Source organism: Ruditapes philippinarum, unplaced genomic scaffold, assembly GCF_026571515.1.
Source record: "Ruditapes philippinarum isolate M1 unplaced genomic scaffold, ASM2657151v2 ctg6098_1_1_1_1, whole genome shotgun sequence".
In the NCBI taxonomy this organism is placed as follows: domain Eukaryota; kingdom Metazoa; phylum Mollusca; class Bivalvia; order Venerida; family Veneridae; genus Ruditapes; species Ruditapes philippinarum.
This window is the reverse complement of record NW_026854811.1, coordinates 22,113-45,679: the sequence shown is the minus strand read 5'-3', so window position 1 is coordinate 45,679 and position 23,567 is coordinate 22,113. Positions and strand designations below refer to the sequence as shown.

The 23,567-nt window shown below is 33.3% G+C and overlaps 1 protein-coding gene and 1 long non-coding RNA gene across 3 annotated transcripts; both read right to left on the bottom strand.

Moving 5' to 3' along the window:
* Positions 1-11,847: 11,847 nt before the first annotated feature.
* Positions 11,848-15,500, bottom strand: LOC132741136 (uncharacterized). The gene is made up of 3 exons (XR_009627247.1): positions 15,219-15,500; positions 13,483-13,670; positions 11,848-12,644 (listed from the first exon to the last, which is right to left on the bottom strand). It is a non-coding gene; the product is annotated as an uncharacterized LOC132741136 (long non-coding RNA).
* A 1,623-nt stretch (positions 15,501-17,123) lies between these two features.
* LOC132741134 (uncharacterized) lies at positions 17,124-22,295 on the bottom strand. 2 transcript variants are annotated; one of them, XM_060729228.1, is made up of 4 exons: positions 22,141-22,295; positions 18,436-18,822; positions 17,837-18,346; positions 17,124-17,788 (listed from the first exon to the last, which is right to left on the bottom strand). In XM_060729228.1, exons 2-4 carry the CDS (start codon positions 18,818-18,820, stop codon positions 17,502-17,504), a joined length of 1,182 nt encoding a protein of 393 aa, XP_060585211.1. In that variant the 5' UTR covers positions 18,821-18,822; positions 22,141-22,295; the 3' UTR covers positions 17,124-17,501. The 2 variants fall into 2 exon arrangements, with proteins under 2 accessions (XP_060585211.1, XP_060585210.1); XM_060729227.1 differs by having other exon boundaries at positions 17,124-18,346.
* Positions 22,296-23,567: the final 1,272 nt, after the last annotated feature.

The following is a 23,567-nucleotide window of genomic DNA, read 5'->3' as shown; positions in this document are numbered from 1 at the left end:
CCACACCCACAAACAAATAAAAACAAGAAAAACATTAAATGACCAAACTGAACAAAAAGTAACAAACGTTGATGAATTATTATTATTCATGATACAAGAATATCTCAACATCCATTTGGATTCATAAGAAAACCGTCATTCACAGTTAACAGTGCATTTAGTTTCACATTTTTTATAAACATTCGAAACAATAACATAATGTGAAAACATATCCCAGCAGTTTGGAGATTTAAAATTCATTAGTGAACTAATTGTGCGAACTTTCTTTTATAATTGTAACTTTTGACTTTATACTATTTTATAATACTGCACGTTTGCAACGTCGCTTTTCATTGGATAATCGTGACGTTTATATTATTAGTTATAAAGATTGTTGACAAGTTATATGGCCCTATATAAACGGGTATTTGTAAATATAATCCGATCCGCTAGGCGAGGGTCATATTGCAAACAGCCGTTAATATACGGCCATATAACCTGTCAACAATCTTTATAACGAATTTATAATACAGCAAGCATCGCTTTTCAGAGAAAAAAGTAAGATTTCATCATGAATCGACAGAAGACGTGTATATAAAACTTATAATACTGCACGTTTGTAACGTCTCTTTTAATTGGATAATCGTGACGTTTATATAGTTTTATCACATAAACCGCGACGCAGGAGTGTAATAAAGCCATTTATTACATGCTTTTCGGTGGTTTATAGAAATATATCAGTGACATAAAACTGGTAATTTCACTGTCTGAAACAGTGAAATTACCACTTTGATATTAATTTCACTGTTTTGAATTTAAGCCCCTTACGTTGTTTCAGTAAAATACAAGCGTGCAAAGTACTGGGTACCAACTTAATGACGTGACGTCGTAAATGACGTCACGTTGTATTATTATCTGGCGCGCTTTTCATTCAGTATTAGGTTTAATGTCTTTTTAAAACGTTTCTTTGCATATAATAATAAGAAAATTTGTTTAGTTTAGTGTAAGATCGAAATATATTTCACCTTGTGAACACCAAAAAAAGTTTATATTTCAATCGTGGCTGCGCCACTCGTGAAGTATACCTTTTGGTACTCACTCGGTGAAATATATTCCGATCTTACACTGAACTAAACAAATTTTCTCTATTTAATAAAAACGATATTACACTAGACAATATTACACTATAGTCTGTCCCATTAAAAATGGAAATGACTTTTTGCCTGGTATGAATTAACAAAATGACGTTAAATAAAAAATAAAACTTTTTTGTAAACTAAAAAAAAGTCACCCTCGAGATATTTCAGGATTTTACTCTTAAGTGTATACTTTTCTTGTGAAAGCAAATTTTGATTTCTCTATGGCAAATCTCTGTTGTTTATTTTCCGTAGCCATTGCCGAAATACTCTTCATTTGAAGATGAACGGGAGAAAGCACGTGTAATGTTTCTAAAATATACATGAGGTTCTCGGGGTCGTTTCATGATTGTTTTACAAAGCTGGATCTACAAGATGTCAAAGTTTAGTTGCAATGCATGGTGGAAAACTTTAAAAAGTGAAAAATAAGCAACAAGAACACCGAGTCACATGGAGTAGATCTAGAAATTGCACTTACTTTTAAGATGAATAGAATTCCTACTGTATGAACTTTATAAACGTCACTATAAATTCGCATTTTGAAGATTCCTTCATTGCCTGTTTCTATCCAGTTCCGTAGATCTCACTTTTTAGCTTCAAAATCCTGAATGACATGACTCCTACACTTTTGATGATCCAGATTTTTTTAAACAGATAATCCGTTTCATTATTAAAACATTGTTTAATTGTGGATTTATCTGGGTTAGCAAATGAAATATGTAAATGAAACACATCATAATTCAGCATGTTCCAAATCCATAATTCAAGAACGGCCCACCAATTTTAGTTGTCAACATCACAATGTTTATCATTGTTTATGGATTCCTGACGAAAAAACTTTATTACGTCAACAACAATTTACGAAATATATGACGTAACAAAAATGCCTCGCGCTTTATATGGATGATTCCAGTTGCGGCATTGACAGAGGGCGGTTAGGCATATGTAACCTCAAACAGATAATTTTAAGCGCTGTGATAAACTTGCCATGATGACATTTAAAATAATTTTTGTATACCCAGATTTTGCAACTTAACTGTAAAAATTACACCTTCAATTCATATTAATAATATAAAAAACTTTTGATACTATTTAAAAATAATTTTTAAACAAACTTAATGACATGAATCTACAACAGTGCAATACTTCTTCCATTAATTACATATAATATTCGTTTTGATTTTATATTTTTAAACTATTTTATATATTTCTCAGAAATAATTTCCCTACATATTACCTCGTTGTTCAAGACTTCTGGAAATCCTACTCTTTTTGTTTTAGCTACAAAATATACAATACGCGGTATTTTTTCTCCCGCGAAAAATATGCTAGATCAATTGTTTTTTTTTCACTGAATTTTTCAAATTTTAGGAAGGCTAAAATTATTGAGAACGTCACTCGCTGTTTCTCTTTCACTTGATCTACCCTTCATATTAACAAAATTATTATATGCAACACTTTGAGTCTACAAAAAAACACGTATTGTCGCCAACTCAAACTTACTCTTAATAATTTCAAATCACTACCGGTATTTCTGGACATTTTGTTGAATTGTGAGACGGAAGGTTAAATCTGTATTTACGAACTTAAAGTGATTGCTTAAACTAGAAAGCAATATGTTATATTCTTATAATGCACATTTTCCTTGAACGCGAGTCTGTGTTCTCTCGTTAGCACACGAACATCGCACCCGAAATAAGAAGGGTAACATATTTTTGTATCCGTCAATTTATTTACTTTTGAATAGACGTGGTACACTCTTATGGACAGAATTCAGACAACTACAGAATTATGTAAATTAAACATTAAATAGCGAAGAACCATTCTTATAGTCTCCTAGTTAGTGTTCCCGTTCCCCTACGACGCGTTGTGGTATTCAAGATACGCGCTTGATTGAAAAGCTATCTAATCAAATCACTTCATTGTTCTTTTTTCTTTTAAAAATATAAATTACGACAGCATATCATGGTAATTAATTAAATCTTTGTGTTTAATTATTTATAAAGCTTACTGATATTTCACTTCAAATGATTTTGATTATTTTAAAATTTGATAATGGTATGCTAGTAAAATTGCCTTTTTGACACAAACTTTGTTGTCATTTTTCATTTTAATGAGAACATTTAACTATTGATCAGGAAGTAAATAATAATATATTTTTTTTTTAAATTACCGAGTACATTTCACGCTAATTGTGAGACGAACCCTAAATGACGTCTATATGGGCGCCGCCATTTTGAAATGGACGTCACGTCAGGTTACAACGTAAGTCAACGGGAAAAAATATAATTTTAACATTTTGACTATATTACTGACTTTATGAAAAAAATGAAAAACATGCCTAGAGATATTGACGTCAGGGTTAACATGACATTAATTTAAATGATTTTACTATTATATTAAATAAAAAATGGAATGTTCAAATTTGATGGGACAGACTATAGTGTAATAACACTTTGACGTCACGTCATTTGCACTAATATGAAATTAGGCAAAGCCTATGAACGGGGAAGTCGGTAAAAAATCCTTTCATTCTTTCCGTTTTAAAGGTGTCATTCGATATTACATACACCGCTTCCGTTTTCACTCGAAACACTCGACGATTATTACTAATCCGAAAAGTTGAGATTTGTTCCGTTATCGGAATACCCCGTCTATTATCATTGACATACATTGTAAATGGCGGCGCCCGACTAGAACTGACACTGAAAATTTCATTGATAGGTATAGAATTCTATATATTTTTTAATTGTTTTTTATTTGATTTTCTTTTAAATATTCACGTGTAGTCTATAGCCGGGCAAGCCAAAGCCCGGACCCGCTTCGCGGGCCCGGTCTTTGACTTCCCCGTATAAACATAGCGTTAAAGCGCGCTAATATAAGCGTTACACTATAGGCACGTCAAAGAAAAATGACTTTTGTTAACAGTTTACCGTTCTTATTTTATATATGTGATAAATAGAATATTATATTCGTGTAGATTCAATACTAAATTTATTGAACTCGTTGAATAAAACAATATTATGCTCGCCAGAGGCTCGTATAATATGATTTTATTCAACTCGTTCAATAAATTTAATATTAAACCTACACTCATTCAATATCCTCTATTTATATACACGGCAGCTGTCAATATATAAAAAAAATCTCGCTTTTTCCTCTAAAAATGATGCTTGCTGTATTATAAATCCGTTATGAATATTTCTGGCAGGTTATATGGCCGTATATAAACGGTTGTTTGCAATATAACCCTCGCCTAGCGGCTCGGGTTATATTTACAAACTAATAATCATACTGTAAGATGACTCAAAATGAAATTATTTGTTGTTGTTGTTGTTGTATAATTAAATTGTATGTCTTCTCTGAACAAAATAATATAAATCTAACAATTGCAACAAAATTAACCATTCTGTTTCAATTTTAATTTTCATACAACCACATAAATAACTTGTCATATTACACCGGAAACAATACTGGTATAAGTTTTATTGCATACATAAACAAAGTTAACTTCCTTATAGCAAACGTTATATATACGTTTTGACAAAACATATTTCTATCTTATTAATTTTCATTTTGTTAAACTTTTTAACAATTATCTATTATTTAGACAGATGTTATGAACCATTAATTAAAATTATTCGCTTTCTTAACTGTGATTTGTTACTGTGCATTTTAGTGCTTGGTATATTGAGCAATCAATCTTTCATTTTATTAAACAATGTTTTATTATTATTGCCAGCACGTGTCTGAAATACCGATTTTCAGACAGTCATGCATACAGACGAAATAACGTACCGAAAACTGTTCGAAAGCTTTAAGGTCAAGTTAACAATATCAATATAATAATTAATGGTTAACAAAGCGAACTAGTCGCTGTCGTTTGGTTCAAACACCGTTAGGTGGCGAACAGTTAGAAAATATACACTCAATTGCTCACTATATACTGTTTGGTTCCAGGAATATTTTCAGAGATTGAATCCATGAGCTTGTAGCTTCCTACACAATCGCATTTCAAAACAATGACATATAGTTCATTGCAGTACAATGTTTTCTTTCCTGGTGTTGGTTGATTTAAAGTAGCTTTTAGGTTCTAGTGACTGCTTCAATGAAAAATATGGGTTGGTGGCCGTCTTATACTCATGCCTATACGGACTTTTTTCCATAAATAAACTGTCTGTTTATTTAACTTATTTCCCTTTGTAAAGTTGTTTGAATACATTTGAGAGAATGAGTTGGTTTGCTAAACTGCTTCAAAGACTTCTTTTTACCTAACTGGAAATACATTTTTGTTTAAGCAGAATGCCTCCAGATTCATGCTATTTTTCTTGAAAATTTTTAGTAAAATATTGTGACGTTAACTTAGAAAATAATTTACACATTGCAAACAGCACTTGTAATCCACATAAATCACAAAAACGAGATCAAAATAAACAAAAAATAGCCCTAACTGCGTTAGTAACGCAGGAAAAAAATGTGATAGATGGTGCAAAATATGTACAATTTTCTCTTTTATCTTTAAGTATTTTGGCTCATCTGTAGGTATGCAGCTTTAAGAAAAATATCTGTAATAGAAACTGTTGTCGTGCAATGTCAAATTGTCGCTCGGCTCAAATCGAACGATTGGCTTATTAGCCAAGCGACAGGGCGACATCGCGACAAAGCGCCGCACGACAACACGCAATTTGGCGTGTTTCGCTAGGGACAAGACGATAAGACGACAATGCGACAACGAAAAGGCGATAACAATATAGGTTGTGTTGTCGCTATCGACAACACGACGTGCAAAGTGTACCAAATCAGCCACCATATGCTATAAAAGCATTCGAGGGCTGTTCGAAAAGAATTGCTTATTGTTCTCTATCTCGTGGCCCACGTGGGACACGATAAAGACCAATACATACCTGTATAGGATAATTTAATACCTACACAACAGTGTATAAATGTACATGTTAGACCAAATGTAAGACATACAATTTGCCATTTAAATACACACAGTCATTGACCACTGTAGTAAAAATGGTTGGTAGAAGCGTCGAAAAAAAAAGATGAAGTACGGGCTTAAATAAAAGCTCGCTCAAAACTGGGTTGCTCTTTGAAGCAGTTGATGACTGAACTCTCTACTGCTTACGGACCTTCTTGTGTGTCTTATGACACAGATAAGCGATGGAAAGAGAAATTTGAGTTTGGTGTAAAGTGCATCAAAAATGCACCAAAATCAGGTAGGCCAAAATCTGTATCTCGTAACGAATTCGTTTCCAAAATAAAGGATATCATTGAAGGAGATGCCAGATTTACAGTTCGTGATATTGCACGAAAGGTTGGCATATCACTATCAACGGTTCACTTTATTTTGAAGAAGCATTTGAAAGTCAGAAAGATTTCTGCTAGATGAGTTGATCTGTTGACCGATGAGCAAAAGAGGCAACGGGTTAAGGTGGCCAAAAAGCTGCTTCAAATGTTTCCAAAATATGACAAAAAACAGTTTGCCAATGTCGTCACAGGTGATGAAACCTGGGTCCATTATTTTGAGCCCGTCAGAAAAGTAAGCAACAAAATCTGGGCCACTAAACACAACAAACGCGCAATAATTGCCAATTTTCTTCTCTGGTGAAGGAGTCGCAATAAAAGTGCCGGTGAAAAAGGACAAAAGTATCACTGGAAAGTACTACAAAGACGTAGTACTTAAGAAACTGAAAAACTATTATAAGAAACGACGCCCTGTCACTGGTTTTAAGCATATCCGTCTTCTACATGACAATGCCCCCACTCATGCCTCCGCAATAGTTTTGGCGTTTTTAAAAAAAAGAAAAAGTAACTGTTTTGCCTCACCAACCGTATTCTCCAGACCTTGCCTCATGTGATTTCTTTTTGTTTCCAAAGTTGAAATCCTTCCTTGCTGGCCGAATATACAAGTCCCGACAAGCACTTGGATCTGCCATTCATCAGTACCTTATTACTGTGCCCAAATCAGTGTACCGCGACGCCTTCAAGAAGTGGATACATCGGCTGAAACTTTGCATTTCTAGCCACGGGGAGTACTTCGATAGCATGAAATGAACACTTTTGAGCTAACTTGAAATTGGAAGTCTCCAGATAGAAATAAGCAATACATTTCGAACATCCCTCGTAATCTTATACGAGGGTACAGTATATAAAGGTATATAAACGAAGCTTGACTTAATTTTTGAGAACTGCGCGAATTATTTCCCCTCATTATAAACTCCACTGAATGGCTGTCGTTTGTTATTAATCTAAAGTATTGTTTGGTAAGATTGACCTGAGACTGACTAATTTCCGGAAGGTTTTTTTTCGCTAGTTTCCGAAATTTATTACGATTTTAATGACAGTTTAGTTCTTGATATTTTAGTATTTACTAACTGCCCTATAACCAAGTGATTGGTACATTTTTATTGTGTGCTCGAATTCTCGACAAGCTATTTTTATGCCCCCACAATGTGGGAGCATATAGCGTTGCACTTGTCCGTCCGTCCGTCAGTCCGTCAGTGCGTCAGTCCGTCCGTCCGTCAGTCCGTCCGTCCGTACGTCCCGAAATCTTGTGAACGCAACTCCTCTTAAACCGGATGGCAGATTTTGCTTAAACTTACAGGGATGAACAACCTTAATGTGTAGATGGTAGTAAAGGAAGGAATTTTTGCTGCGACCAAATTTAACAGAATTATGGCCCTTTGTTCATTTTTTCACAAGATACTATGTAGAAATTTTGTGAACGCAACTCCTCTTAAACCGGATGGCAGAATTTGCTTAAACTTACAGGGATGAACAACCTTTATGTGTAGATGGTAGTAAAGGAAGGATTTTTTGCTGCGACCAAATTTAACAGAATTATGGCCCTTTGTTGATTTTTTCACTATATACTATGTAGAAATTTTGTGAACGCAACTCCTCTTAAACCGGATGGCAGATTTTGCTTAAACTTACAGGGATGAACAACCTTCAGGTGTAGATGGTAGTAAAGGAAGGAATTTTTGCTGCGACCAAATTTTACAGATTTATGGCCCTTTGTTGATTTTTTCACTATATACTATGTAGAAATTTTGTGAATGCAACTCCTCTTAAACCGAATAGCAGATTTTGCTTAAACTTCCAGGAATGAACAACCTTAATGTGTAGATGGTAATAAAGAAAGGAATTTTTGCTGCAACAAAATTTAACAGAATTATGGCCCTTTTTTGATTTTTTCATTATATACTATGTTGAAATTTTGTGAATGCAACTCCTCTTAAGCCGGATGGCAGATTTTGCTTAAACTTCCAGGGATTAACAACCTTAATGTGTAGATGGTAGTAAAGGAAGGAATTTTTGCTGCGACCAAATTTAACAGAATTATGGCCCTTTGTTGATTTTTAGTTTTCAACTTGTGGCACATGTAGTCCAAAAAATATTTGACCTAGAGTCATAAGATTGACAGAACAGTGGCGTGTGGGGGCATCCGTGTCCTATGGACACATTTCTAGTTTATTCTTACTTTATTACCATCGTTTTCTTTGAATTATATGCAGCATTAGTACGGAAGCTTGTCAGGGCCTCAACTTATCTGAAAGTTTCACGTCATGTCAACTTGTTTCTTCTCGTTTTGACCTAAAACATTCCATGGAGACGTTATGATTAATACGTAATACGTAAAAACTTCCACGAAGACGTAATAATTAATACGTAATACGTAGAAGTTTTTAATCATTTCAAAAAAACTTTGCTGAATTACGTGAGCTTTTTATCAATGCGAGTAACGTCTTTGCGCCTTACTAAATATTCAAGCAAAGTCGTGAAATCAAGATGTTTCGATAGAATTTTTGTCGAAGAGACAAAAACTTCAAGCATATCGAGAAAAATTCATTGCGATGCCTAAAAGCTTCTCATCTTTATCAGTAAATTTTATAGAGAAATGCAAAAACATCTTATCATTGCGAATAAAAATAAGTTGACTTAGCGCAAAACATCTCACCAACTGTAGGCCCTGATACGCTTCCGTACATTAGTTAATAAAGAAATAATAAGAGGATATTTTTTCGTTTGAGTGAAATATGGAATATATTTTCACGAAACATGATAAAATGCCACATATTTTCACGAGCCGGGAAATATGGTGCTATATCAGTCAAATATATTTCTTTTTTTTTTTTAAATAAATATGAAATATAAATATGAAAGTGGGCGGAGTCAAAACTCATATTTATTTTAAGGGACTTCTTTCGCCGTTTTGTTTGAAAAATCTGATAAATACAAAACAACTTTTTCTTGAATATTGATTTGAAAACTATCTAGCATGATAGAAAATGGTCTAACTAAGAAAATTAATCCGAACCCCAATATCTTTAATTCAGTAATTAACGCTGTACAGACGTTTAAAGAGTTGTTTACATGACGTCTCAATGTAGCGCCAAACAGCGCGTGCTTACGCATAAATTACTGCGCGCTGTACAATTGCAGTTGGTAGCTACAGTGAAGTCCCTTGAAATAATACAGGGCGCAGTAATATATTAGTGCGTCTTGTTATGTACGCGATATTTGGCGCTACATTGTGACGTCACGTAAACAACTCTTTAAACGTCTGTATAGCGTTAATAACTGAATTAAAGATATTAGTGTTCGGATTTATTTTCTTAGTTAGACCATTTTCTATCATTCTAGATAGTTTTCAAAACAAAATTCAACAAAAAGTTTTCAGATTTTTCAAACAAAATGGCGAAAGAAGTCCCTCAAAATAAATATGTGTTTTGACTCCGCCCACTTTCATATTTATATTTCATATTTATCTTTAAAAAATATGAAATATATTTGACTGATATAGCACCATATTTCATGGATAAAATTAAATAAAAGCATATATTTATTTCTTATTTTTATTTTTTAAATTTCAAAGCTCTTGTAAATAATTATGTATTTGTTTCCCCATTAGCTCAATATGTTAAGTCGTACAATGATTGCATTTTCAAAAATACTTGTCAAGTTTAACAAAATTTGATTTAAAAAAAAGAAAATATAATCAATGTTTCGTCATCATTCGGACAAACAACCTTTAATTTCTAACCGCAAGTCTTAACACCTTGTCACTGTAGCTAGTTAGGCAAGTGCTATGCAACTTTTGTTAAATGAATGTTATACATGTATACCATCATTCCATACTTTAATTAAAATCCTTATGATTTACTTCGTAATACAGTAATTACCGACAAAAGGTCATTGAATATTCAAATGTATAAGGCCAATATTTGCCAAACATTATATTATCTTTTAAAGCTGCATGTCTCCAGATTAGCCAAAATATTTCAAGAAAATCAACATTAAGAGAAATGTTCTAAAAAAAATTTTAAATGAAAAACTATTCATAATTCAAGTAATAATTTACATGTTATATACAATTAATGTCTGATTTAACAGTATTTATATTATCCATATTTCTACTGAATGACTAATGCAGTAAGGTCCATTTTGCATATTTTGACATATATTTTTGGTAATTTTCGTAGTTTTTAAGTGCCGTTTGTAATGTGTAAATTACTCTCTTTGTTCCCTAGACAATATTTAATTTTCTATAACATTTAAAATAAAATCCAGAAAATGAACATGGATCTTAAGGAATGCGGCTTTAATATCATAGATAAATGTCCCACACTATGGGAAAGTACATGTATAACAAATAATTTTATAATAAATCTATTGAATTTAATTTTAATTTCACTTAAACCGTTAGAGGTAAAATTAAATAAAGCTAATTAAATACAATTAAATATAGCTTTATAATTTATGAATTACTACACTGTATTATGCTTTAGTACTCTTATTGGACCTAAACTCGAACAAAAATGAATACAAAAATTTTAAATGCCATACCCCAGTAACACTTTGTCATGAATATGTATCATCGTGGAATCAAAATTATTGTCTCCCAAATGTTATTTTCCCATTGTAATAAAGTTGATGAATAATTCAAAATAAATCTGCACGTGATATAACTCACGTTTGTCTTTAATAGAACCAATGATATTTTATCAAGAATTTGTGAGAAAATAACACTAATAATACTTATTTACGATCTTTCTCCTTGAATGTTAAAAATCGTTTCACAAATTAAACAGGGAATGACAATTATTATATTAGAATTTAGTTTAGAATGCTAGAACGACTGAAACAATAGAATAATTTGTCATTCTGACCTTAAGCTATGTTGTAGTGCATTTTTTTTAATGTTTTACTACTCAATTTTACCGATAGCAAGGGGGCGTCCGTGCCCAAATGGTTAAGGCCGTTGATTTCAAACAACCTGCCGTTCACCGCTGTTGGTTCATATCCCGACAAGGACTTTTGATTCTTTCATTTGAGGAAGCCATCCAGTTAGCATACGGAACGTCGGTGGTTTTACTCAGGTGCCCGTTCGTGCCTGAAATAATGGAGGGAAGGGCATCTGAGGTCTTCCTCCACCAGTAAAGCTTGACTTATGCTGTGTAAAACCCAATCAAACAACAAAACTGATCGCAACGTTTCGGTTGTTTTCGCCAAACTTCGGATAAGGTATACTTACAGGTTATTTACTTGGCAAAGACGTTTTATAATTTGAACATTATTTTATTTTAATTTATTGAATGATTTTATAGGTTAAGAATCTGTTGCTATCCCGTCTAATTTTTATTTACATTACTAGGGTATTCACTATAAAGCAATTGTACCAGAAATTATTTTAGTCTTTTAGAACAAGATTAATTAGTAGGCTAGGCATTTTAGCCCAAAATAAGACCCAACCTCAAACAAATTCCTTCAGAAAAGATATTTGCATATTTGTTATCTACTATATATGTGTTGCTACAGGAAAAAAGTCCTCAAAAAAATTCGAAGTATAAAATGCTAAAAATGTCATGTTTTGAAATCATGTGTTTTCAATTAGAAAAATCTGTGAAATTAAATAACCCAGATATTCTACGCAAATATGATCATTAACAAAGTAACACTTTAATACACAAACATGCTTTATTTAATCTAAAACACTTCAACCAATGTTGATTACATTCAAAAAGTCGCAACACTGCATAATCTATACATCATCATTTAGACTGGTATAAAACATTACCCCACCCACTAATGATAAAATTATTTTTTTTACTTTAAGTCAGATTCCATTTAATATTCTTACAAGTTAGCTCTACCAAGAAAAAAGTTGTATGAATCTATCTAAATTAATATTATAATTCAAAATTGCAATACATTTTACACGAATAATTATTATTTATATGCATTGTATTTGTATTTCTGTTCTAAAAATCAATCCTTCAAGTAAATATCTTACCAATGCTTAATTGCACTTACTTTACCATGGAAGTTTTGTAAAATAAAATGTTATTTCATCATTTTAGTCACCGAGGCCCGACTATCCATATAGTCTGACAACGCTACACATGTATATATACATATTGCCCAGCCCTTGTTCAATGCTGAAATTACATCTCCACTATTTCGGCCGGTGCTGTTGAAACTTTTAGCCTGCCCTTTTCACAGAGACACATTTTTTCGCATCTGTAAAATTGTTACAACATAACATGATAAATAAAAATGCGAACTTTGCATTCTGCTTTTAAAATAAAACAATTGTATGTCAAACTGAAAATGTAGGTACTATGAAAAGCAAGATAGGATTGTGCTTTTAGATTTATATTTTTATATTGAATTATCTTCAAATAATTCATACATTAATGAGGCACGTTTAGCCTCAGCAAAAACGTGCCTCAGCTTTCTTCTTTAGAAAATATGTTTCATGTTATATTGTTATAACAAATATAAAGCGTGTAAATTGCCTATCGGCTGAAACAAGCGCTGACTGTGAAACATCATAATGTGCCATATAAGTAGGAAATACTGAACAAAACAGCACCTATACTTTCAAACAGATAACTAAATTGGAAGTTTTTGTCGAGTGTTTTACTGACTTCAAAACACTTGCTTCTTACGGTGTTAACGATGTAGGTTCGAGTCCTGCCTGGGTTTTGGAATCTATTATCTGACATATATAGCTATCCCAAACTAACTTATAGAATATTGGTGGTTCTACGCGTTAAAAATACTACCTATGTCACACTTTTTCCTTCACCAGTAAAGCTTGAAAGTTATTATATGACCCGTATTTAAGTGTTGATGTGACATAAAAACCAACAAACAAATCTCTGATGTTAGTAATTCCGAGAATGTAAGAAAACTGCAGTTTTGGACACTAAAAATAAAACACTTTTAAAAGAAAACCATTTAACTTTTACAAATGTGAATTCCCTTTAGTAAAGTTATATATGCAGTAGCACACAAAATTGAATCTGGTACACCAACTGTGTATTAATATATAGAAGGTTTTTCTTTGATTTACCTGTTAATTACTTTTCAAAAATGCTGGATCTTTTCAAACAGAACCCATTTAGCCTCTCCTAACTTGGAAATATGGAAAACTCTTGCCACATCCAATCAACGGATTGTTCGCCAAAATATAAAAGGCTGGACTCTCGCTAAATATTGTCTTCTGCAATCAACCATCCCATACTATGTTTAGCCCTTCCTCTGAAAATAAGATATATAAAGTCCATAAAACATTATCAAAAAGATATTCAAAAGAAATAGTATTGAAATGATATAATAGGGAAACGCCTGAGAAGATGTTGGTATGAGCAAACTCTTTTGTATGTGCATTTATTATAATCATGCTGTAAAACAATGATGTAAATTTGTGTTGATATATCAATTTCTGTTGTATTAACAAACCTGAAAGACACCCAATTGTTTTTGTTTTCATTCATTCAATAAGATATATCTACGTAAAAAGTCATTTTTCTCTCACATCCCATTACCCCTTGTGTAGAAGTCACGTGTCTATCCATCTTCTAACTACATGTAATTATACATCAACTGTTCTATAAATTCTGACAACAACATGGAAAACATTACTTAAAATATACATACAACTGGCACTAGTATCATGAGGGTAGATTGTCAAGCTACACACAGTTGTAAAACAGAATTATTTTCTACAGATGAATGCCATATTTGTATATGATTATCAATAATTCGTTGTTTAAATATTTTTGGAAATAATTTACTATCTACGATATTATTTTCAAAAAAGTATTGGAATAAACCATATATATCTAGCATTTCTTTAACATTTGATACCCAGTTTTTTACCTTTATAACAATCAGATAAACTTAATTCATATGTTTTCCGTAAAATTATATTGTCAGTATTTATCAGTTTGCACCAAAAATTAAGTATTCTTACGTATCGATTTATATACAATGGGTAACGGCCAAGTTCGCCGTATATACGAACATTGCTTGTATTGGCTCTAACATTTAAAATTATTTTACAATATTTCAAGTGAATACGCTCAATTATCTTTTGATTTGCTATAACCCTATACTCTCAGATGCATATGATATGATTGAGCCTACAAAAAAAATCAAATAATTGGCATAATAATTTGGGTTTTAAATCCATGTCTTCTGTTAAGAAGAAAAGTAATGTATAAAGTGCCAGTAACAACTTCCTCATTAATAGGTAATAGTTTTAGCTTGATTACACCCTATTGGATACGCTGTCTATTTTTCATATAACATGCTGGAATATTATCATTTCGCTTAGAAATGTATTATGTATTACGAAATACGTTTGTTTACATCAAGTTAACATATTATTTGTTTTAATAATGATTTCCACAATTCATAAAACATGCCAACTCTTTGAAATAAGTCAAATTTAACATTTTAAAAATATCCATAGATTTTCGTGATTTTGGTCACAGCACGCTTCCGTAGAAAGAAAAATTTACATAACTTGTGCATACACATTTTTTTTAAATACTCAGTAAGATGTGTGGTTAATTCTTTGTCATTTTAGATAATTGTACAAAAGGAAACAATGTAGAACAGCGAGTAAAAGATAAACTCTCTTTTAATGATTACTTCATTCAAAATTGTGTTTAAAATCGCGAAATTATATGACACATTTTGTCATCTGCATAATCGATTGATTGGTGGTCAATTATATCTATCTGCTGACATATTTTTCCCTAATTTATACAGAAGAATATAAAAATGACTAAAAATACTCACCTTTGCACTAGGAATGCTGGAATTGAAGTAACTTCAGATCTTTCAACGAAAATATAATAAACGTGACGTCACCGAACGTGCATAAAATTAAAGTATGGTGTAATTTAAGAGACACATTTAAATATCGATTTTTACTAAATCTTTATGATCGATTTTTCAGGATTCTGCAAGGAGATTTTTTGAGGACTTTTTTCTCAAAATGTAGATAATGTTTATCTTTTATTTGATCGTGAAAACATTTGTGAAGGAATTAGTTTTACCTTAATTTCTATTATGACTGGCCTATTAGCAATAGTTTCTTATTTTAGTTGTAATATACATATGAAATGGAATGAGAAGAGGTAACTCTGTAAGTTATTTTGGAATTTCTTGCAGAGTTGCCTCCCTTCCGTTAGGTTACTTTTATAATGATTAGAATGGCCGAACACAAACAACTTTTATTTTGTTAAATTATGTAATTGAATAATTTGTTATGTATGGATGAGACTCAAGTAAAGAATACATAAATCGGTGAGATGTTCCAAATGCATGTTGAGCACAATAAGATAAAGTCTCTATAGCAGAACGGAATGAATCAAATTAGGGACATCATATGGACCTTTATCTTGATGATTATAGTTGCGTTTTACCTTTTTAAAGAAAAAACATTTGTATAGCTCAATATAGATTTTGGATTTACAATACAGACTCAATCAAACCGAGTCTGCAATGTTAATGTAATTTTGTTGTGATTAATGCTTCCGATGGATAACTTTGTTTCCAGATTATTTTTACCTGAGTAGAGGGTAATTTACCTTTGTTATCACTATACACCCATGCAAGCAAGCTTGCACCAGGCTCTATTCTATTGGTAGCTTATTTTTGTTTCCCATAAATATTAAATTGTCTGAGCCGAATTCGAAGCTTTGGGCGAGTTCACTATACAAATTAAGCAATGTATAGGTTATTCTATCATAATACGCGAAGGGAATATGACAAGCAATTTTTCAACAACAAAAAATTGTTCAAAATTTACGATCTTGTACATCCTACGTTCCGATAATTTGTTATATAGAGGATTTCATAAATTATATGCTTATTATATATAATTATATTACATTCATATATGCTAACACTGTTATTTAATTAATTGATCTTCTTGTTTGATTGATGACATGAAATGTTCACCTACTAGGAAATGTCTCACTTGAAAGAAAGAATAAAAATGTCATTAATTACTTGTGTGTGTGTGTTTTTTTTTTAAATATTTTTGTAATAGAAAGAGAATCAAAACCCGAGGCTATCTAATTTGTACGAGGGGGCGTAGCCCCCGAGTATTAATCAGATGGTCGAGTGTTTTGATGTTCTTTCTCTTTTGTATCATAGTCAAAAATAAAAACACGTTCCTTGAACCCTTGAAAAAGGTCACCAATGAACGAACATCTGAATATGAAATTTCTATCGCTTTCCCTTTCTCTGCTATCACAATAAGTAAACCCCAGCAAAAATGAGCCAATCAATGGGAGTGCTTTGGAGTGCGGGTAACTAATATCTGCATTCCAGTTAACGTACAGTTCATGTATATGTATACGATTTAGCTCTGACACATTTTCAACAGCTAGAAGGGTCCCCGAACTATGATACATTTTATATAAGATGTATTGATTGACAGCGCTCTAGAGCTTGCTATGGTCGATTCCATCATTTTGAAAAAGAGATTTAACCAATTAGAACGGTTGTTCATCCTAATCCGAAGACTGACGGAAAGGGACGAAAAGTTGCGACTGAAAAATAACTGGACAGGTACATGTCGTCGGCGGTACTAGACATGAAAATGTGTAAGTGCTGTTTGAACTACATTCATGCAAATGTCAATTGTTAGAGTATTTATTACAAATGACAATTTTGTATATAGAACAAATACGATTTTCTAAAAACATAACTTTTATTTTCAAATCGGGTTCAGGCATTTGAAAGGTAAAATTTGTACAATAAATATCAATAAACTATGCACATACAAGATTGTCGTAATTTTCAAACAGCTGTTCATATAATTTAAACTTATTGCCTTTTTTAGACAAGAACATTAATAACAAGACTGGTTCACAACAAAACTGACAAACTTAAACATTTAGGTATATACATCGTGTTTTGTCAAGCTATGATAAAAATATTGTCGTCCAAAAATGGATTTCATGACGACAGATGCTGGTCAATAACTTATGCTGATAAAATTATCTATTTATTTATTATTTGATATAGTTGAAACCATAACCGTAAAGGAAATGAAGTTATCTATGAAACTCAATAAATTCCGGGCATTCCAATTCCTCCACCCATACCACCCATATGTCCACCCATGCTAGGCATTCTTCCACCCATGTGACCACCCAAACCAGGTATTCCTCCAGGCATGTGTCCACCCAAAAAGGGCATCCCTCTCCCCGTGTGTCCGCCTGCACCATGCATTCCTCTACCCATAATTCCGCCTACGCCCATATGCCCTCCCATACCTCCGATGCCTAAACCCGGCATACCTCCGCCCAAACCTGGCATACCTCCACCCATATGTCCACCTATTCCGGGCATACCTCCGCCGCCTAAACCTCCACCCATATGTCCACCTATTCCGGGCATACCCCCGCCGCCTCCTCCGGCAGCAGGACCACCGGCCATCATTTCATAATCTCTGATATTTTCGTTAGTACCTGCCCTTAACCTTTCTATCATCATCCTTTCAGTTCCCATTCCGATACCCTGTCCAACACCAGCAGACAATCCTCCGTCAGCGCAATCAGCCCCGGCACAGTATCCACCATGCACAGGAAAACCTCTCCGACCACCATGTGCTCCTATAAATCCTTCCTGGGGAACACCATCTCTACCGGGAAGTTGACCACCCCTTCTTCCACCTCCACTTCTTCCTCTACCTCCTTGGCCTCCCACACTTCCACCTCCTCCTCCGTGACCTCCTGGCATATAACCACCTACTCCGCCTCCTTCTCCTCCTTGCCCACCAGGCATATATCCACCAACACCCCCTCCTCCGCCGCCACCGCCTCCTCCTCCGTGTCCTCCAGGCACATAACCAACACCACCAATTCCACCACCGCCTCCCCCTGCGTGTCCTCCAGGCATATAACTACCACCTCCACCATCGCCTCCCCCTGCGTGTCCTCCAGGCATATAAAACCACCTCCACCACCACCTCCCCCTACGTGTCCTCCAGGCATATAACCTCCACCACCGCCTCCCCCTGCGTGTCCTCCAGGCATATAACCACCACCGCCTCCTCCACCGCCTCCTCCTCCCTGTCCTCCAGTTATATAGCCGCCACTCCCTCCTCCACCACCCCCTCCGACACCTGACGTTATATAAGAATCGCCAAAACTTCCGCTTCGACCCCCACCACCTTGCATGTAAGAGTCTCCACCTCCAGTGCCAAACATCGCTAAAGAACCACTACTACCACCACCACCGCCGCCGCCTCCTCCGCCGCCGCCTCCACCCCCACTTCCGCCTGGCATATAGGAGCCGCCTGGCCGCCCATGTTGACCAAATATTCCAGGCGATCCTATGATCATGGATATTATGCACACGAGGACAAAGTGCGACATTGCCATTCCTTTGAAGAACAAGAAAAAACGCAGATATAATTATGTGTAAAAGTGAAACGTATTATTTTTAATTATTTATAGCATCCATTAAATCAAAGTACCAATTAGGTGACCCTCTGTGCTTCCGTATTCTTTAAATAACCATTAAAGTAATAAAAAATGTGTACTCTTTTATAACAACGTTCCTTCAAATCTTCAAGTGTGTTTTGTTGCAAAAAGAAAAAAACGTATTTCGGACAGACCTTTTCTTTAATGAATGATATAAAACAAGGTTAGTAAACGGATAAAATGACATACATGTTCCCTCCCGACACGCATGCATTACGAAAAGATGTGCTTTGAATCTATTATACAAGTCATATATTTTACATTTTAAAGTTGTTGAAATGTTGCAAATTTGTCAATTTGTAATCTATGCACGTATACGAAACAAAGACATGATTAATTATATAATGAAAGGCAGTGATTTATTTTTTCCTCTCTCTCTCTTTCTTTCAAATTACCGTAACGTGTACTGACTTATGTTTAACCTTTTCGCTTAACATGTAATATATCTCTGTCAAAGAAATCTGTATACTTATTTCTTTATTTAAGATAAATAAATGATCTCTTGTTTCTTATGTTAACACATTCAAATTCGATAACCTGCAAGTCTAAATCTTTTTTTTTATATATTCAAGGGTGGAATATTATTATAAAGTCAAATGGGCACTAGAATACTTCCGTAAATATGTTCATTGAATTGGTCTGTGAAGATCCAAGATTTCCTTTCTTTAAAAAAAGAACTGATATGACGGAATGAGAAAAACGACTATTGAAAAATTAAGAGTTATACCATATAGACCTTTTAACAGTACGATATTTCCATGGTAACGGAAGTAGCATTTCGCGCACGCGCATTCTAAAAGGGCAATAACAGATTTCTATTTTTAGTTTGTTTAGTCTTGCGAGATGTGATTGAAGTTGTGCGACAAATTATATTCCCTGAAGGTTTTTAGTTTAATCAAGCTTTTACATCTACAGAAACTAGGACATAACATAAGTGCATTTAAAGAATCACTTGAAATACTTAAATAGTTTGTTAAAGAGATAATGCCAGAAGCACACTGTGCACAAATAAGCTTGTCAATGAGTTCCGTCAACCATATGCATCCGTTATGCGTCCTTCATACTGCCAGTTTGCTTATAAAAAACGGCGTTCGGAGGCAAGGGACTGCAGCATTTAATAAATTGAATAAATATTACTTAATCAGTATCATGCAGTTCTATAGAATATGGGTGTTGGTAATGTATGGTGGCGTATTTCTGCCAAATGTCAAACATGGTATCATCACGTTCATTATTTATGAGCTGTCTCAATATACTTACATTTTTAATATCAAATATATTTCTGATTAACTAAATATTTTCTGTTAAATATTTGAATAAAAATAAATATCGATTTTTCAAAAAACACTAAAAGGTGCTCAAAACGACAAAAATATTTTGCGACTGTTTTCAGGCATATCTAGTGGTTATCTAAATTTTCAGATAGAATGCTTCATACATCTCACTAGATTCACTGTAAATTTACATTTCCCTGCTAGGAATATGTCCTAGTGTTCCGCTTTATTCAGAAAACAGAAGAAGAAAAAAATAACTAGTTATACACATATACCCATAAAGTGACTTCACTAAAATATGAAGATGACCAGATTAATTTATGATATCTGTCTGATAACCGAAACATGTGCTAGGTAGCTAATTGACATATCAGATAATAATTGGAAACGCAAGAAATATGTCCGAAGTATTCAGCAATATCTATATATCAACTAGCTAGAAAAGTAACAGAAAACTATTTTAACTTTCAGTTAATTGTTGGCAGTTGAGATCATTTTGTATAGGTTAGTGCTCATTAGTAAGCATTTATAAAATTAAATTGGTCAGGAACGTTACAACAATTAAGTGTTTGAAATTGTTTTTTATAAACAGGAAATTTACTTAACCGAATAATTGTAAGCCGATTTACCAAAGAATATGCTACAAAGAAAATATTTAGATACCAACTCGTAAATAAATATATCCAACAATAGCGAATTAGTTAATCAGATTAACTAAAAACTAATTAGTTAGCAAGATAATTAATGTGATTATTAAGTGTTAAACTGGTGGCAGAAATATGCCAGCATGCTTATGCCAAATCTTAAAAAAAATAGATCTTAAAAGATAGTCTAGTCCTTTAGAAAGCACCGTAGTCCAGGACTGTCATATTTTATATACACAATTTTTGTAAAATCGAATTCCACCCTGTTACTAACGGACTTAAAATCTAAATGAATGCTTTGACGAGATATATGTTTATCAATAGATTCAATACGTAATTTCTGGGCGTAACGTTTATCCTACCCTTTTTTTTTAAAGAAACATCTTAATCCATTTCTATATTCGTGCAGAAATACCCATGTATTGCAAATGGATGAAAACGTCATGAAAGTTTAAGTACTACGGTATGTTTAACTACATCTTGCACTATATTGTTATTATCGGTAATGGGACTCCATTGAAATTTTTGCATGAGAAAACATTATTATATTCGAGTTTTGCGTACCATTTGATGAAGATCTGGACCAGCAAGTAATGGGCAAAATTTCAGATCATTCACTCACTCCTTTTTCAGCGTTTTCACAGATTAATGCTAGAAACGCTTTTAATTAAAACCGGGCACATAGTGGAACAACTAATCATTTAATGTTAAATATATAGTTCTTTATCATCTTTTGCATATTTTCCAATTTAAGGGCATCAGCTAGTTTACGTCAACTTGGATAAGGAGCAGATTTCTTAGATCAAGAGAAGATAACTTGAATCAAGAGCAGATAATCAAGGAGATGAATTGGATCAAGAGCAACTTGAATCAAAAACAAATAACTTTAAACTGGAGTAGATAATTTAAATAAAGAGCAGATATTTAGAACAAGAGCAGTCAATTTCAACCAAAAGCAGATCGTCTGGATCGAAAGCACATAACTTGGATCAAGAGCAGATAACTTGTCTGACCTTAGTTGTTTGATTTAACAGCTTCAACAAAAGATAAATTGAAATTTACATGCCATTCAAGTCCTTTTCTACATAACTAAAATGATAATTGAATTACTACAGATACAGTATTCTTTTCTAACTTAGTAAAATATATATTTTTAGATTCATAGACAGTAAATGATACTTCTTTGAAGTAGAATAATTATTTATTAGTTTTCACTGCATCGTATAGATAAATAATGTAAATTACTTTTCGAAAATGAATATATGAATACATCTGAATGTTAAAAATAGTCGTTTCTTACCGTTTTAATGAATGTTCCCAGTGCTCTTATTGTTAAACCAATGTAAAATGACGTGAATAACGTTCAGGAAAGCGAATGCAAGATGGATGGGGTTCCTGACGTTGTAGAAAAATATGGCCATCAATTAACCAACCAATGATCGTTGTCAGTGTATCAAATGTTGCTGTTTTTTTTCTGACAGAAAATTGATGAGTATAAGCTGATTATCATTTTAAACTTTAAAACATCAAAAGGTTTTTGTCTCTGTCTGTATGTTATTTTTTGCGTGTTTGTATTGTATTGTTTTCATTAGCGGTTTTAATGTTACGTAGCAAATTTATATACTTTATGAATAAAATTTTAATATTGAGACGTGTCATCATTAACGTGAATATACATGTCATTTTCGTCTCAGTAGTTAGAAGAGACAGTCATAAACAGTTATAATCTTCTATATCATGTTCGGATTATTACAAGTTTAAGCAAATCCGAAACATTAAAAAGGTGGTAAAACACATGAGAGAAAAAAAATAAAGTAAAGATAGGCTGAATCTCTGTCACGTTATGATTTATTCACCACAATACAGCAACGGTAGAATGTTTTTTTTCTCTCTAAGTTTGATTATTGCAGACATATTGTAAAGACTGAACAGCCTGTAGGAATTGTTGAATATTACAAAGTTGGCATAAGTATGGTCATTCGCACACAAGCAAACACTTTTTATTAACTGACAAGATCGGCAGAATTTCAAACATAATATTAACAGTAATAATTTAGAAAACATTGATATCAAGACCACGCTTTTTAACAATTGATATCAAAAGGTTAAAGTTCTATCCACATGATGTAAAAAGACTGAGGAAAGAAAATTTACAAATAAAAGTACCCCGATACAGTCTGTCGAAAGTTCGCTAGATATTGACTTGGTGAATCTAGGGCGAATCGGAACAAACTGCAAAGGCGTATGCTGACTTAAATGATCTTAGGTTTTAGACAGATAACAACAGAGTGAACCACCTTAAAGTACTTGGAAAATATGTTGATAAACACTTGTCAGGAGATATGACGATCAACATGTTAGGTACTTGTCATCACAATTATATTTAACGGGGATAGAGGTGTTAGGTGTGTGATAGTAGTAGAAATCTAGCGGGAACATAGGGTTGAAAGAACATTCCAATACTACTTTTCAATGCGGTATTTTAAATATATAAGGTATCTGGCTAGTAATGAGTTAATTTTTGTTTGGATACATAAACTTTAATGGCTTTAGTTTCCGATAAACTTGCAAGACAGTGAAAATAAATGAAGACAACTAGTACGGTAAACAAATAAACTACACAAACACCTTTATTCAATGTTCATTTTCCCAAAGTATCATTAGCAGAACACAGAATTGAATATTTTGATATGGAAGTAATCGAATATCACAAACACATCGCATGCA